The sequence below is a fragment of the Octopus sinensis genome, linkage group LG14, assembly GCF_006345805.1.
Source record: "Octopus sinensis linkage group LG14, ASM634580v1, whole genome shotgun sequence".
NCBI lineage: Eukaryota > Metazoa > Mollusca > Cephalopoda > Octopoda > Octopodidae > Octopus > Octopus sinensis.
Genome location: NC_043010.1, coordinates 15,937,062 through 15,951,454, shown reverse-complemented (window position 1 = coordinate 15,951,454; position 14,393 = coordinate 15,937,062). Strand labels below are relative to the sequence as shown.

Sequence of the window (14,393 nt, the reverse complement as noted above, 5' to 3'; positions counted from 1 at the left end):
AATTTTCTCAATAAAGCCAAGAGAAAAAGATGTTTTATAAACACATTCTACCAGTATACGAAGTTTAAAATTTTTTAGTTACCTAGAAATTATGTTAAAAACTGTCGTTCAAACCGAAAAGATCCCAAATTTCTGCTAAAATTTAATTTAATCTTTAATACCTCAATAAAATAAATAGCAATTGTAAACCAGAGTGAATTCAGTTTGTGACCTCAAATGACTGCAACAAATCATCACCACCATCATCATTAGATCTCATAGCTTCAAGATGCAACACTTTCCTCAACACATGAGTTGCTCTAAGTATTGCTTCCATCTGAATACTTCCTAAAACCTTGTTATTTGCAACTTTTGATGCAAAATTTGTGATGGTACCAAGTGCACCAATCACAACAGGTACCAAAGTCCCTTTTGAGGCTCTTCCAATCCTAAACCATGGTACTTCATGACTTTCTCATCCTTTGTCTCAACAATACTTTGGTCTGCAGCTACTGCTACGTTGATGCAGCTCCATTCTTTGCACTCCTTCAGTAGGAGAAGGATGTTGCAAATTTTGGTTGATAATTATTATTATCACTAGCACTATGACCCGGCAACACCGGGTCATACTGCTAGTGCATGCATGCGCACATACACGCGAGTACTGTCCAAATCTCCGACCAATCACATACAGCTAGCTGGCATTCAATTGGTGTATCAAGTTTCAGGCATTTTGATTGGGTTTTGGATAGAAAATTCACAAAAAAGTCACTTCTATTGATTTTTTAATGGCTTTGCGGGGTGACTGGGGAAATGTAAAGATGTGCACGACCACCCTTGGACGGTTTTGAATGACCATAGAAAGTGCGAGCCCTCTAACTGAAAAATTGTGGATTTGTATAAAGGACACACACGCAGACATTTTGCCATTTATATATAGAGAGATTGTCATCATTCAGTAGTCTTACTTTTATCAAGTGCTTTCACTGCACTACCAAGCACAGCTCTGGCGCTTTGGGTATGTGCTGTGGTTTGCTGTGATGCGCTGATGGTTACTGTATTGAAAGTGTTTTACATAGGATGTGTGCAGTGCCTAGTAGTGCTATTTTCTGTACGTTATATATACCTGTTAGTCCTGGTATTTTTTATTAGTTATTATTATTATTATTATTGAGTGAGAGAGCAGTGCATGCCATCAAAATGACACTGGGGTAAAATATACAAAGCCTAGTATACCCATCATGACTACCCATCTGATAAGGGTACACTAGGCACATGCATCACAACCATATGTGCGCGACATGGTGATCTCATATCAAGATAAACAGCACATGACCTTAGGAAGGGCATCCAGCTGTAGAAATTCTGCCAGATCAAGACTGGAGTTTGGTGCAGCGATCTGGTTCGCCAGCTTGGTCAAAATCATCCAACCCATGCTGGCATGGAAAGCGGACGTTAAACGACGACGATGATGATGAACACATCACACACTATATAGAGAGCAGCTTGGTATAATCAGTATACTCACAAACTGAGTAAACAGGGGGGGGGGCGAAATAACATAACGGAGAACAAACCCTGATTCTCTCTTGGAAGGCCTCTTTATTCTGAGTGGTCAAGGTCTTGATCTGATCATTGAGATAGTCTACTTCTCTTTGGTCCTCAACACTAAGTTGGGAAAGCAGATCAGAGCCAAGTTCTTCATTTAGTGACTGAGCTGACCCCTTCATGGCCTCCAGGTTCGTGTGCAAACTGGCAATACTTTTTTCCTACAAAATAAAAAAAATAATAACCAATTAATCAATGTAGTTGAATATTTGTACCAATCGTTAAAGCAATTTTATCTCTACCAGATGAACATTTATGAACCAACAAGAAGACTGTTTTACTGTATACGACACTAACGATCTGGCTGTCATGACTACCCAATCAACTGCAGTTCACATTAAGATTTCAATCCACAGAAAACAAGAGAATTTAGAAACAGCCTTTACTCCAGTAATGTACACATTTTGATCCAACAATTAGTAAAACTGAAGTTATTTGTATGTATAAATGGACCTTTTCGGTTTGAACGGCAGTTTTTTTAAATAATTTCCACATAACTAAACACTTTTAAACTTCGTATACTGGTAGAATGTGTTTATAAAACATCTTTTTCTCTTGGCTTTGGGTTAGTTAGGGTTAGGGGTGGGGGGAAGGGTATCTTTTTTTCTTCACAAATGTAAATAAACCCAATCTGTTTCTTAAATGAGGGACATATTCATACGGCACAGAATGTTGTTTACCTCAATAGATGTCAGTGATTGGTTGAAATTGCAGAAATTGAAGAAAAAAAACAACAAATATCTTACAAACTATAGAATTTTCTCAATAAAGCCAAGAGAAAAAGATGTTTTATAAACACATTCTACCAGTATATGAGGTTTAAAATTTTTTAGTTACCTAGAAATTATGTTAAAAATTGCCGTTCAAACCAAAAAGGTCCGAGTTTTACTCACTTTTGGTCCTCGAGATTTTTCAATCGCTTGCAATTCTTCTTTCATAAGCCGTACATCTGCACGCATCTTATCAAATGTATCTCTGCAAAAGCGAAAGCAGAGATTACAAGTTAATGAAAACAGTGGTAGAAAGAGAGATTAGCTGTGCAGAAATAGTGATGATATAACTCTCTGTTCGTTTTTTTACTTTTGACTGTAAGTATCAGTATCAATTAGAAATTTGATGTTATTGTATTTTGCCAAAGAAATCCTGATTATTTAGAACACACTTTATTTGTTTCTACAAGAAAGGAGCTATTAATTAATTAATTACAACTTCTGGAAGGCAGTAAGGAGGCAAAATCATAAGGAGAAAATCCCTTGTAGTATTTGATCTGGCTCATTACATTCTGAATTCAAGATCAACTTTACTTTGTTATCCTAATGAGATTGATTATACAAAGTACCAGCCATATACTCGGGGCAATGATATCTAATAATCCTATCATCTTAAAGAAACATTTACAACTTCTGTAAAGGTGTGTGTGTGAATGAGTATAATGTTACTGCATTAGTTTCTGAAGAACAAATTGAAATAGTGAAAGCAGAGATTTTCCACTAAGACATTAACTCTGCAAACTTAACTCTTTCTTTTTCACAATGTAAAGGTTAAGGGTTTAAAGTTTAGTCCAACTATTCAAAAAGTAGGTAACTGAGTGTCAACTTTTTCTTTATATCAAAGCAAAGGATTAAATCCATTAAAACCCAAATAACTAAAACTACAGGCACATGTGCTGATCAAAAACATTTTTATGAACCACTAAAAAACAATCCCATGGTCTGAAGTGAACACACCTAAATATACACATCTGCTTACAAAGTTCTACATGCATGAATGAATTCAAAATAATAACATAACCCTAAATTTAATCAATAAAAATTTCTCCAAAACACTCCACCCTACAACCGAATTATCATTCCACTCAAACTCACAAAGAAAATTTTTAACTTAACAGAGACTATATAAAAGCCAAGATAAACTTCAATGCACAACAGTCCAATGATGGCTTAGCGAGCTGACACTTCAAAGTCACTGCCAATATTCTTTATACACATACACAAGCGTGTGTGAGTTTGTATATACACACACATATATATATATATATATTAGAAAAAAAAACACTGTTTATCAATTTAAAATGAATAATTAAATTACACCATCTAGAAAATTACATATAATAGAAAAGTTAAAATTAAAATAACAATAAAATGTAAAGATTAAGTAAATTACAAAAATAATAAAAATGTATATAATATATATATTTAGTTTTCCTAAATTGAATTCTTTTTCCTTGTAAGTTTGGATTTTATTCCCTTAAATAATAATTATTATATATATACATACACACACACATATATACATAAACATTCATATATGTTAATACATATACATACATACATACATACACACACACACACACACATATATACGTGTGTGTGTGTGTGTATATATATATATATATTAAGGAAGATGAACAAACACTCAGCTCTGGGTGCAATGCTTCTTACAGCAGAAACAGTATAAGCTAATGAAGGCAATTAAGTGACTCCTGTTCTGTTGTCATTCATTAATTAATATTCCATTCTGTACTCATTTCATTCTTTCTCTAAAGACTATGTATATTTTGTTCTAACTATTCATTATTAGTATTGCTCAGTGTGCGCATGCTTGAATAAATCCTCTTCTTCATTTTTCTAATACTAAAGTAATCTTCTAAGGATCAAAAAAATACTCATGTTTGGACATCTACAGGAGGTCAAAAATGGTGAACATTTCCTAAGTGATTTGCCAAAGAATCCTCACAAGTCCATACTATGTCTTTACTTTGCAATTGTTATACAAAAATTTGTTTTCCAATAGCATATGGAAATTGTAGTTAAGACACCTGTGCCGGTGACACGTAAAAAGCAACGTTCGAACGTGGCAGATACTAGCGTCGCCTGACTGGCGTCCGTGTCGGTGACACGTAAAAGCACCATCCGATCGTGGCCGTTTGCCAGCCTGCCCTGGCTCCTGTGCCGGTGGCACATAAAAAGCACCAACCGATCGTGGCTGTTTGCCAGCCTGCCCTGGCTCCTGTGCCGGTGGCACATAAAAAGCACCAACCGATCGTGGCTGTTTGCCAGCCTGCCCTGGCTCCTGTGCCGGTGGCACATAAAAAGCATCAACCGATCGTGGCCGTTTGCCAGCCTGCTCTGGCTCATGTGCCGGTGGCACGTAAAAATCACCCACTACACTCACGGAGTGGTTGGCGTTAGGAAGGGCATCCAGCTGTAGAAACACTGCCAAATCAGACTAGAGCCTGGTGCAGCCCTGGTCGAACCGTCCAACCCATGCTAGCATGGAAAACGGACGTTAAATGATGATGATGATTGGTAAGATAAATAAAAGCAGACCAATTACTTGTTTTTGCTGTTTTTGGTCTCATTCTTCTGCATTTCACTGACAAGGCTGTTAATTTGACTTTCAATCTGTGAATCAAATTAAGGAAAAAAACAGACTGACATTTATTTGCAATTACTGATTCTATGACATACTCCTGTTACCATCCTTAGTTACTGATCAGCTTGTTTTCCGCTACAGAGAATTCAGCCTCTAAAATGAAAACAACTCTTGTTGACTTTCAGTTTTATAGTCAGTTTGACAATCTATTTCTTTACTACCCACAAGGGGCTAAACACAGAGAGGACAAACAAGGACAGACAAATGGATTAAGTCGATTATATCGACCCCAGTGCGTAACTGGTGCTTATTTAATCGACCTCCAAAGGATGAAAGGTAAAGTCGACCTCGGCGGAATTTGAACTCAGAACGTAATGGCAGACGAAATACGGCTACGCATTTCGCCCAGCGTGCTAACGTTTCTGCCAGCTCGCCGCGGAGTCACACTTCTCTTGGCAGCTCACTATGCAAATGAAAGATTTCAAAGTTACAACACATGGGATAAAGTGGTGAGAAAGGAGGGGCTGTGCTTGAGAAGACGTCAAGCTAAGTAAAACTGTGCTTGTCCTTGCATATAGACACGTCCCCTGAATCCCTCTTCAGCTGAGCAATCCTAATCTAGTGGGCTCGGGAGTGCTGGTGCCATTTAAAGAGTACCTGTACAGGTGTGGTGTAAAAAGCATCCAGTACACTCTGTAAATTGGTTGGTGTTAGGAAGGGCATTCAGCCCCATAGAAACTATGCCAAAACAGACATCCAACCAAAATGCAAATATATGGGAAACTACCACCTGTGTCATCTCTTGTGAAAGGTAGGAGAGTCCAGTTTGCTGGACATTGTTGTAGAGCTGAAAAAGAGGTAATTTCTACTCTTCTCCTCTGGAAGCCATCTACTCGCAATACCAGAGGGCACACACTCTCCTATCCTGATGTAATCTCCAGGGATACAGGCATCCAGCAACAGGACCTCCGTAATGCCATGATGGACCGTGAAGTCTGGCGTAGCATGGTAAATTCCATTGTCTCGACCACGGTCGAACAATGATGATGACGATGAAAACAGACAAAATGGAGCCCAAGCAGGTCTTCAGCTGGTCAGCTCCTGTCAAACTGTCCAAGCCATACCAGCATAGAAAACAGACACTAAATAATGATGGAGTGGCTGTGTGGTAAGTAGCTTGCTAACCAACCACATGGTTCCGGGTTCAGTCCCACTGCATGGCATCTTAATCTAGTGTCTTCTGCTATAGCCCCGGGCCGACCAATGCCTTGTGAGTGGATTTGGTAGACGGAAACTGAAATAAGCCCGTCGTATATATGTATATATATATGTATATGTGTGTGTGTGTGTGTGTTTGTGTTTGTCCCCCTATCATTGCTTGACAACCGATGCTGGTGTGTTTACGTCCCCGTCACTTAGCAGTTCGGCAAAAGAGACCGATAGAATAAGCACTGGGCTTACAAAGAATAAGTCCCGGGGTTGATTTGCTCGACTAAAGGCGGTGCTCCAGCATGGCCACAGTCAAAATGACTGAAACAAGTAAAAGAGTAAGACACAAGGAAAATTTCAATAAAGCCCATATTACAAAAGACAAATACAAGAGTAAGCAACACCATTTTAAGCAAATAATTATCAAAAGGATATGTTCAAGTTTCTTCTTATGTTCTTTATATTCTTCATTCTGTGTTTCTACCTTGTTTAGTAACTCACACTTGCTCTTTTGCAGATCGAGACGGGATCTACGGGTGTCGTAGAACCCTCCGGTTAGAGCTCCCCGCCTACTCACTTGGTCACCTTTAATGATAATAAAAAAAAGGAAAAATTAAATAAAAGACAAAAAACTGTAGGAATAAACAGAAACAATTCCTTAACGAGGCAACTTATCTACATTGGAAGACTACATCTTTCAACATCTGGAGTCAGCCTTGAACTATCAGAGATAGATCCTTCACAAAATCTGATGAAAGAAGCTCATCAGCAAATTCAACAGCAAGTTCCATTGGTCATTGATTCTTGCAAGTTGAGTTTCCATAACTCATCTTTTCCTTAAAGTAGATTTTTTTTTTAAGCCCAAATACAACCAAACTGAAACTAAAATGCAGCTTGGAATGAAACAGCTGACTGATCACATGACATTGCATGAGTAGATCAAACTGAAAGAAATTAAATTACCAGGACTTACATCTACTATGTGACTGCTCAACCTAATGCAAACAGAAAATAAAGAAATTTTTGTTCCAGAAATTGAATTGAAAAGAGAGAGAGACTAAAAAAAGTGTGTTTTAAAGACCAAATCGTCAGCAACAACATTAAACTACAATTAAATAATGGTAGTTATTGTAATATAACATGTAGTTTATATATGCTGCCTCATTCCAATACATCTGTAAAAAAAAATGGATCTTTTCGGTTTGAACAGCAGTTTTTTCTAGCGGTGTCATATGAAATTGTTACCCATAATTATGACCCTAGTATCGATCTATTGCATTTCAATCTGGGTTAGGGTTAGGGGTGGAGGGAAGGGTATCTTTTTTTCTTCACAAATGTAAATAAACCCTATCTGTTTCTTAAATGAGGGACATATTCATACGACACAGAATGTTTTTTACCTCAATAGATGTCACTGATTGGTTGAAATTGCAGAAATTGAAGAAATAAAAACAACAAATATCTTACAAATTATAGAATTTTATCAATAAAGGCAAGAGAAAAAGATGTTTTATAAACACATTCTACCAGTATACGAAGTTTAAAATTTTTTAGTTACCTAGAAATTATGTTAAAAAACTGCCGTTCAAACCGAAAAGATCCAAAAAAAATTAAAAAGAGCAAAATCTATTAATTATATCCATATTTTGATAAACAAAAAATTCAGCTGCTATGCTCACATACCATCCAAAGTGATACAATCAAGGTTCTGAGTCCTTGCAATCTGAGTGGCAACTTCTATACTTCGGCATATCATAACCTTCCCAAAGACGTGCTTAATAGCACGGTCAAACTTCTTCTCAAACATCATTTTACTGATCATTGGGATGGCATCCTAGAAGAAAAGATATAGATGAAAATAAACTGTGGAGTGTATGTGTATATAACACACACTTACTTTTATTTATCGATTAACAAGAAATCTACTTGACTTGGTAGTCATCTCCATCTAAAATGAAGAAAATTACCAGCATTCCCAAGAGGATTGCTAGAAAACTGTAGAGATCTCTTTCCGCATGAAACCATTGGTTACCTTGTTAATCTACAAATGAATATTTATCTACCGATGCAGGTGTTGAGTATTCTGATACTAACATGCGTGTGTTTGAATGTTGAACGGTGAGAATAAGTGCTCAACACCACATTGGTGGATATTCTTTATTTGAGGGTTAACAAAGCTACCATTGGTTTCATGCAGAGAATTCTCAGCAAGCCTGTCACAATGGGATGTTGGTACTCATCTCCAAGCTGGATGAGGATATAACAAAACTGCACAAAACTGCAGAATTTTGGAACAAATATACATATAGATCAGGGGGAACAAGTCTTAATTGTTATCTCCCTTGCATTAGTTCTAGCCATATTCAAATTATTAAATATGAATACACACACTTGCATTAGGCATTTTATTTGTGTTTGAGTGTATGCATAAATATATGTGTATATATGCATATGTGTATGACACCAAACGATACAGAAAATTTTGAATACACAATCTCATGAAATCATGCCATGGAACAAGTTTGATGTCAAGATATGTGAAAAATATGCGAAACTCCACAATTATGTACACAAACGTAGTAAAGTGCTAGAAAGTAAGAAATATAAGATGTGGGATTTTAACATTCAGAAACTAGAAGGGCAGATTTAGTAGTAGTAGTAGTAGGCAAAGAGCATAGAAAGGTTTAATATGTTGCATGGATATGAAATAACAACAATAATATGATTTTTAAAAATCAAAATCGAAATCGATCAACATCAATGGAAATTGTAGCTGTGGTACCAGTGCCGGTGGCACGTAAGAGAACCATCCGAACATGGCCGTTGCCAGCGCCGCCCTGACTGGCCTCCGTGCCGGTGGCATGTAAAAAGCACCATCCGATCATGGCCGTTGCTAGCCTCGTCTGGCCTCCGTGCCGGTGGCACGTAAAAAGCACCATCCAATCGTGACTGTTTGCCAGCCTCGTCTGGCACATAAAAAGCACCCACTACACTCATGGAGTGGTTGGTGTTAGGAAGGGTATCCAGCTGTAGAAACACTGCCAGATCAGGCTGGGCCTGGTGCAGCCTTCACGCTTCCCAAACCCCAGTTGAACCGTCCAACCCATGCTAGCATGGAAAGCGGACGTTAAACAATGATGATGATGAATAATGATCTAAAGGGAAGATCAGGGATGTTAGAGACATCTTTTAACAATATAAGAGATGTCCATGTCACTATTTAATCATGGGAATACAGGTAGCAGTTAAATATATAAAAGTAGTACTCACATTACTCTCAGGGTACTCTGTGTCTCGGCCATCCAATCTGTTCAATGGCATAAATGTTACCTCTCCAGGTAACTTTAACCTGTTCATTTCCTGTAGAATTCGAGTCCCCGTTCTATCTGTGTCCACTATGTGGTGAAACAATCTGTGGTAAAAAGATGGTTTAGTGTAGTTGTAGTAGATATGTGTGTGTGTGAACATCAAACAGATAGTGGTCTAAAGTACAAGAAGGTTGGCAGACAGAGGTAAGAATAAAGTGATAAATATAGAGAGGAGAAACAACGAAAATAGAAGGGCAGCTGAATAGAAAGATAAAGGGATGAGAGACATAGGTGATGCTCATAAAAGGTCTTCCAGGGATGTTCCTTTCATTTGTGCCTGTGCTCGTCGAAACATTGCAGATGACCCATTGCCTGGTCACCCTAAGCTTGCCAAAGCATGCTCAATGTCTCTGTAAGCAGACTTTCCAAGTTTGATACAAAATTTCACGTTGGCTTTTTGTTTCAATTTCCTACACATGACAAAATCACAGACTACAGCCTCCACGTGATCACCAAAACACACAATGTCACTTAGCAGAGTGACCCATGAAGGTCAATGCTAAATCTCACTGTGCGTGATGATAGTGATGAAGGTGGTGGTGGTGATATTAGTGATGATGGCGATGGTAGTGGTGATATTATAGCAAAGGTGATGAGTCATTATGATGATGGTGGTGGTGATGATGATGATGATAAAAGCAATGGTGATGATGGTGATAGTGGTAGTGATGACAATAGCAATAGTGATGGTGATGATTATGATAGTAATGGTGATGGTAGTTAATTGTGAAGACATTGAACATAACAATAGCCAGAAGAACCTACCTGTTACCGGCAGTAACTTCCACACAAGTAAAAAATGTCTTGTCGCAGTCAAAGTTCTCAATGAGCACACCATAGTAGCCATTAATCAGGTCACTGTATTTGCCTTGAGTTTTGAAAGCGTCTAGAACTTTCTGGACAGCGTCCATACCATTCAGGATTGCCTGCAAAGAGAAGAGAGACGGTGTTCAGCTGGTGCCCCATTGTGGTTTTATAATGACACGCCTCCCCACCCTCATCCCATTTATTCAATTAACCAATTCCATAGAGTAAATATACTCAAGCAAAACAATATTTAATAGTTTTTTTGGATCATTTCGATTTTAACGGCAGTTTTTCCTAGCGGTGTCATATGAAATTGTCACCCATAGTTATAACCCTAGTATCGATCTATTGCATTTCAATCTGTTTTAGGGTTAGGGTTAGGGGTGGGGGAAGGGTATCTTTTTTTCTTCACAAATGTAAATAAACCCAATCTGTTTCTTAAACGAGGGACATATTCATACGGCACGGAATGCTTTTTAACTCAATAGACATCATTGATTGGTTGAAATTGCAGAAATTGAAGAAAAAAAAAACAACAAATATCTTACAAAGTATAGAATTTTCTCAATAAAGCCAAGAGAAAAAGATGTTTTATAAACACATTCTACTAGTATACAAAGTTCAAAATTTTTTAGTTACCTAGAAATTATGTTAAAAACTGCCGTTCAAACCAAAAAGATCCGGTTTTTTTTTAAAAGGCAAAAGAAACTCAAAGGTTTTATTGACTGAAACAACCTCATGAGTATATGCTTAGTATATCAAACATTAACAAGATTTGAACTCAAAATGAACAAAGAGAAAATACTGTCAGGTGAAAGCATAGCTGTGAAGTTAACAAGTTTATATCATAACTACAAGGTCCCAAGTCAGTTCCCACTGTGCAGCAGCACCACCATGGGCAAGTGTTTTCTGCTTATAGTATTGGAAAGATATACAGTAGGCTATATATAGGCGTAGATATACAGTAAGCTATTTATAGGCGTAGGAGTGGCTGTGTGGTAAGTAGTTGCTTACGAACCACATGGTTCCCGGTTCAGTCCCACTGAGTGGCACCTTGGGCAAGTGTCTTCTACTATAGCCTCGGGCCGACCAAAGCCTTGTGAGTGGATTTGGTAGACAGAAACTGAAAGAAGCCCGTCGTATATATTTATAACAGCAATTAACAATTTCAGATGAACAACGTTCAGTTCATACGCTCTCAGCGTCAACTTATTGTGAAAAATTCAAAAGAATAATTGAGGACTATGCTTTAACTCTTTAGTGTTCAGATTATATTGTCAAATGTGATGTTTGTTTATTTATATTGTTTTGAATTAATCATGTATTATCTTGTAGTTTAGAGATTACAGTGATGTGATTTTTTAGTTTTAGAATGCCAGTGCCGCCCCAACTGGCCTCCATGCCGGTGGCACGTAAAAAGCACCATCCAATCGTGGCCGTTTGCCAGCCTCGTCTGGCACCTGTGCAGGTGGCACATAAAAAGCACCCACTACACTCACGGAGTGGTTGGCGTTAGGAAGGGCATCCAGCTATAGAAACACTGCCAGATCAGACTGGGCCTGGTGCAGCCTTCTGGCTTCACAGACCCCAGTTGAACCGTCCAACCCATGCTAGCATGGCAAATGGACGTTAAATGATGATGATGATGAATGACATGGTAGGGCTGAGGTGAGAGGTGAGCTCTGGTCAGTTTCAATATAAAACAGGTTAAATATTCTGGCCGGATATGGCCGGTATAAATGCTAAAGGGTTAACACCAGATAATATTTACAATGCTAATTAAACTGGTATGAATTGGAAGTGTTTACCCACAAAAACTTTAGCTGGACCAAAGGAGCAAAAAATAAAGGATTCAAATTAAATAAAGAGTCTTACAGTGATGGTATGTGCTAATGCTTCTGAAACTCACAAACTTAAGCTTCTTGTCATTGGTAAATCTAAGTGTCCCCAAGCATTGAAAGGAGTTTCACTTTAACCAGTCTCATATTATTCTTCTAAAAAACAGATGGATGAATCAACACTTGTTCACAGAATGGTTCATACAAGAATTTGTGCCAGCTGAACAAAAGCGCTCTCACGAATTTGGTAAATCTGATTCCAAGTACCTGCTGCTATTAGACAATTGTAGAGCACATCCTCACAAAACAAAAATTAGTGCCATCATACAGGAATGTTTTTGGATGCTACTTACCACCGAATGTGACATCTCACATACAACCTATAGACCAAGGGATTATTTGGAACTTAAAATGTTTCTACAGAAATGATAAATAGCAATGCTAGTATAGGCAATTTCCAGTGCAATTTTACCATCAAAGATCCCATTTTTTCCCCCCTCGCAAGTGCATGGAACCAAGTTCAAGCAGGCGTGGGGAAAATTAAACCTAGCATCTAGTGCTCCTTAAGTGAAAGAAGCAGAGAATAAATCTGGAGAACAAAATATTCTTGAAACTACATCATTTCCATCCAAACACACTGTTCTTCAATCACTTGATGCAAATAAGATGAAAAAACTACTGAAAAATGTCCTGAAGAAAATAATGGTCGTGAAATTAGTGACAGCAACAGCTCCCATTCGAGTGAGTCTAATGTAAATGGTCAAAAACACTCTAATGAGGAAATATCATGGGATAATGCAGAAAAGTCTATGGAGATGGTGATAAAATTTCTAGAAAGAAAACCTTAGCAATGTCACTTCAAAAGGATATGATCATAAAGAGACTACAGAACAGGGAAATAGTGGAGTTTTGTGATTGCTTGAGGAATGCAATGGCAACCCCCGTGAGTTTGACAAATGAAGACAGAAATGTAAGTGAAGAAGCTCATTCAATGAATGCATAAAAGTATTCTATGTTGGTGATTGGTTGTTAAAGGCAGATAATTTATGCAATAAATACCTAACAGCTAAAATTATTTAATACTCTTTTACTCTTTTACTTGTTTCAGTCATTTGACTGCGGCCATGCTGGAGCACCGCCTTTAGTCGAGCAAATCAACCCCGGGACTTATTCTATCAGTTTCCTTTGCCGAACCGCTAAGTGACGGGGACGTAAACACACCAGCATCGGTTGTCAAGCAATGCTAGGGGGACAAACACAGATACACAAACACATACACATATATATATATATACATATATACGACAGGCTTCTTTCAGTTTCCGTCTACCAAATCCACTCACAAGGCATTGGTCAGCCCAGGCCTATAGCAGAAGACACTTGCCCAAGATGCCACGCAGTGGGACTGAACCCAGAACCATGTGGTTGGTTAGCAAGCTACTTACCACACAGCCACTCCTGCGCCTAATATTAATTTATTTTTGAATTTTTTTTCCTAGCAATGACATTTAATGATTCTTAACAATATATAATGTACTCCTCTTAATATATACATTAAATACTAGCAGGGGTACCCGGAAATGTAAGAGGGAATATTATAACACCCTTATACATTTTCTGAAACTACAAATCAGCTTCTCATAGAACTTCACCTAGCCTTTTATATAACTTCAGTGTTGAGACAAAGGATATAAGTTGAGACCAAGGCTATAACTGACAATGGAGCCAGAATCCCTGTATTTTGAAAGTAATTTTGACCTAGTCAGAAAAGCCAGAACCTTAGTAACACAGGCCTCGTGCAAAACTATTAGAAACTAAATTGCAGTCAAGATAAAGACAGGTAAACGGAGTATGAGAGAGAAATATGCAAAATATGGAAAATAAAATAAAAAACAGTTACCTTGCCAGTTATTGACCTCAGAGCTTGCTCTTTCTTGTTAAGGTCTTCTCGTGCAGACTGAAGTTCTTGTTGAAGGATATTCTCTTGGCGCCACAAAGAACTGGGTGAACAAAGCAATGCAAATAGTGTATCTGTAATGTGTGCGTGAGTGTACAAAACTATACACGGATGTACGAAATATATGAATACATGCAGCAAACTTTGTTTCTTTGTTTATTCAAAGTCAATGATTGGTACAATTCTATCAGTCTCTTTCATCGAACTGCTATGTCATAGGAACCAAACACACAAACACTGATTGCGAAGCAG

The 14,393-nt window shown here is 37.9% G+C and overlaps 1 protein-coding gene across 2 annotated transcripts in view; it reads right to left on the bottom strand.

Moving 5' to 3' along the window:
- The window catches only part of LOC115219092 (structural maintenance of chromosomes protein 3), a 71,783-nt gene that overhangs the window by 25,152 nt on the left and 32,238 nt on the right, over positions 1 to 14,393 (bottom strand). For both annotated transcript variants that reach the window (XM_029789164.2, XM_029789165.2), the window contains 8 exons: positions 14,085 to 14,184; positions 10,305 to 10,465; positions 9,442 to 9,583; positions 7,855 to 8,005; positions 6,607 to 6,756; positions 4,924 to 4,993; positions 2,481 to 2,562; positions 1,557 to 1,748 (listed from right to left, as the gene is read on the bottom strand). In XM_029789164.2, the coding sequence (XP_029645024.1) occupies positions 1,557 to 1,748; positions 2,481 to 2,562; positions 4,924 to 4,993; positions 6,607 to 6,756; positions 7,855 to 8,005; positions 9,442 to 9,583; positions 10,305 to 10,465; positions 14,085 to 14,184 (1,048 nt within the window). The remainder of the gene's footprint in view (positions 1 to 1,556; positions 1,749 to 2,480; positions 2,563 to 4,923; positions 4,994 to 6,606; positions 6,757 to 7,854; positions 8,006 to 9,441; positions 9,584 to 10,304; positions 10,466 to 14,084; positions 14,185 to 14,393) is intronic.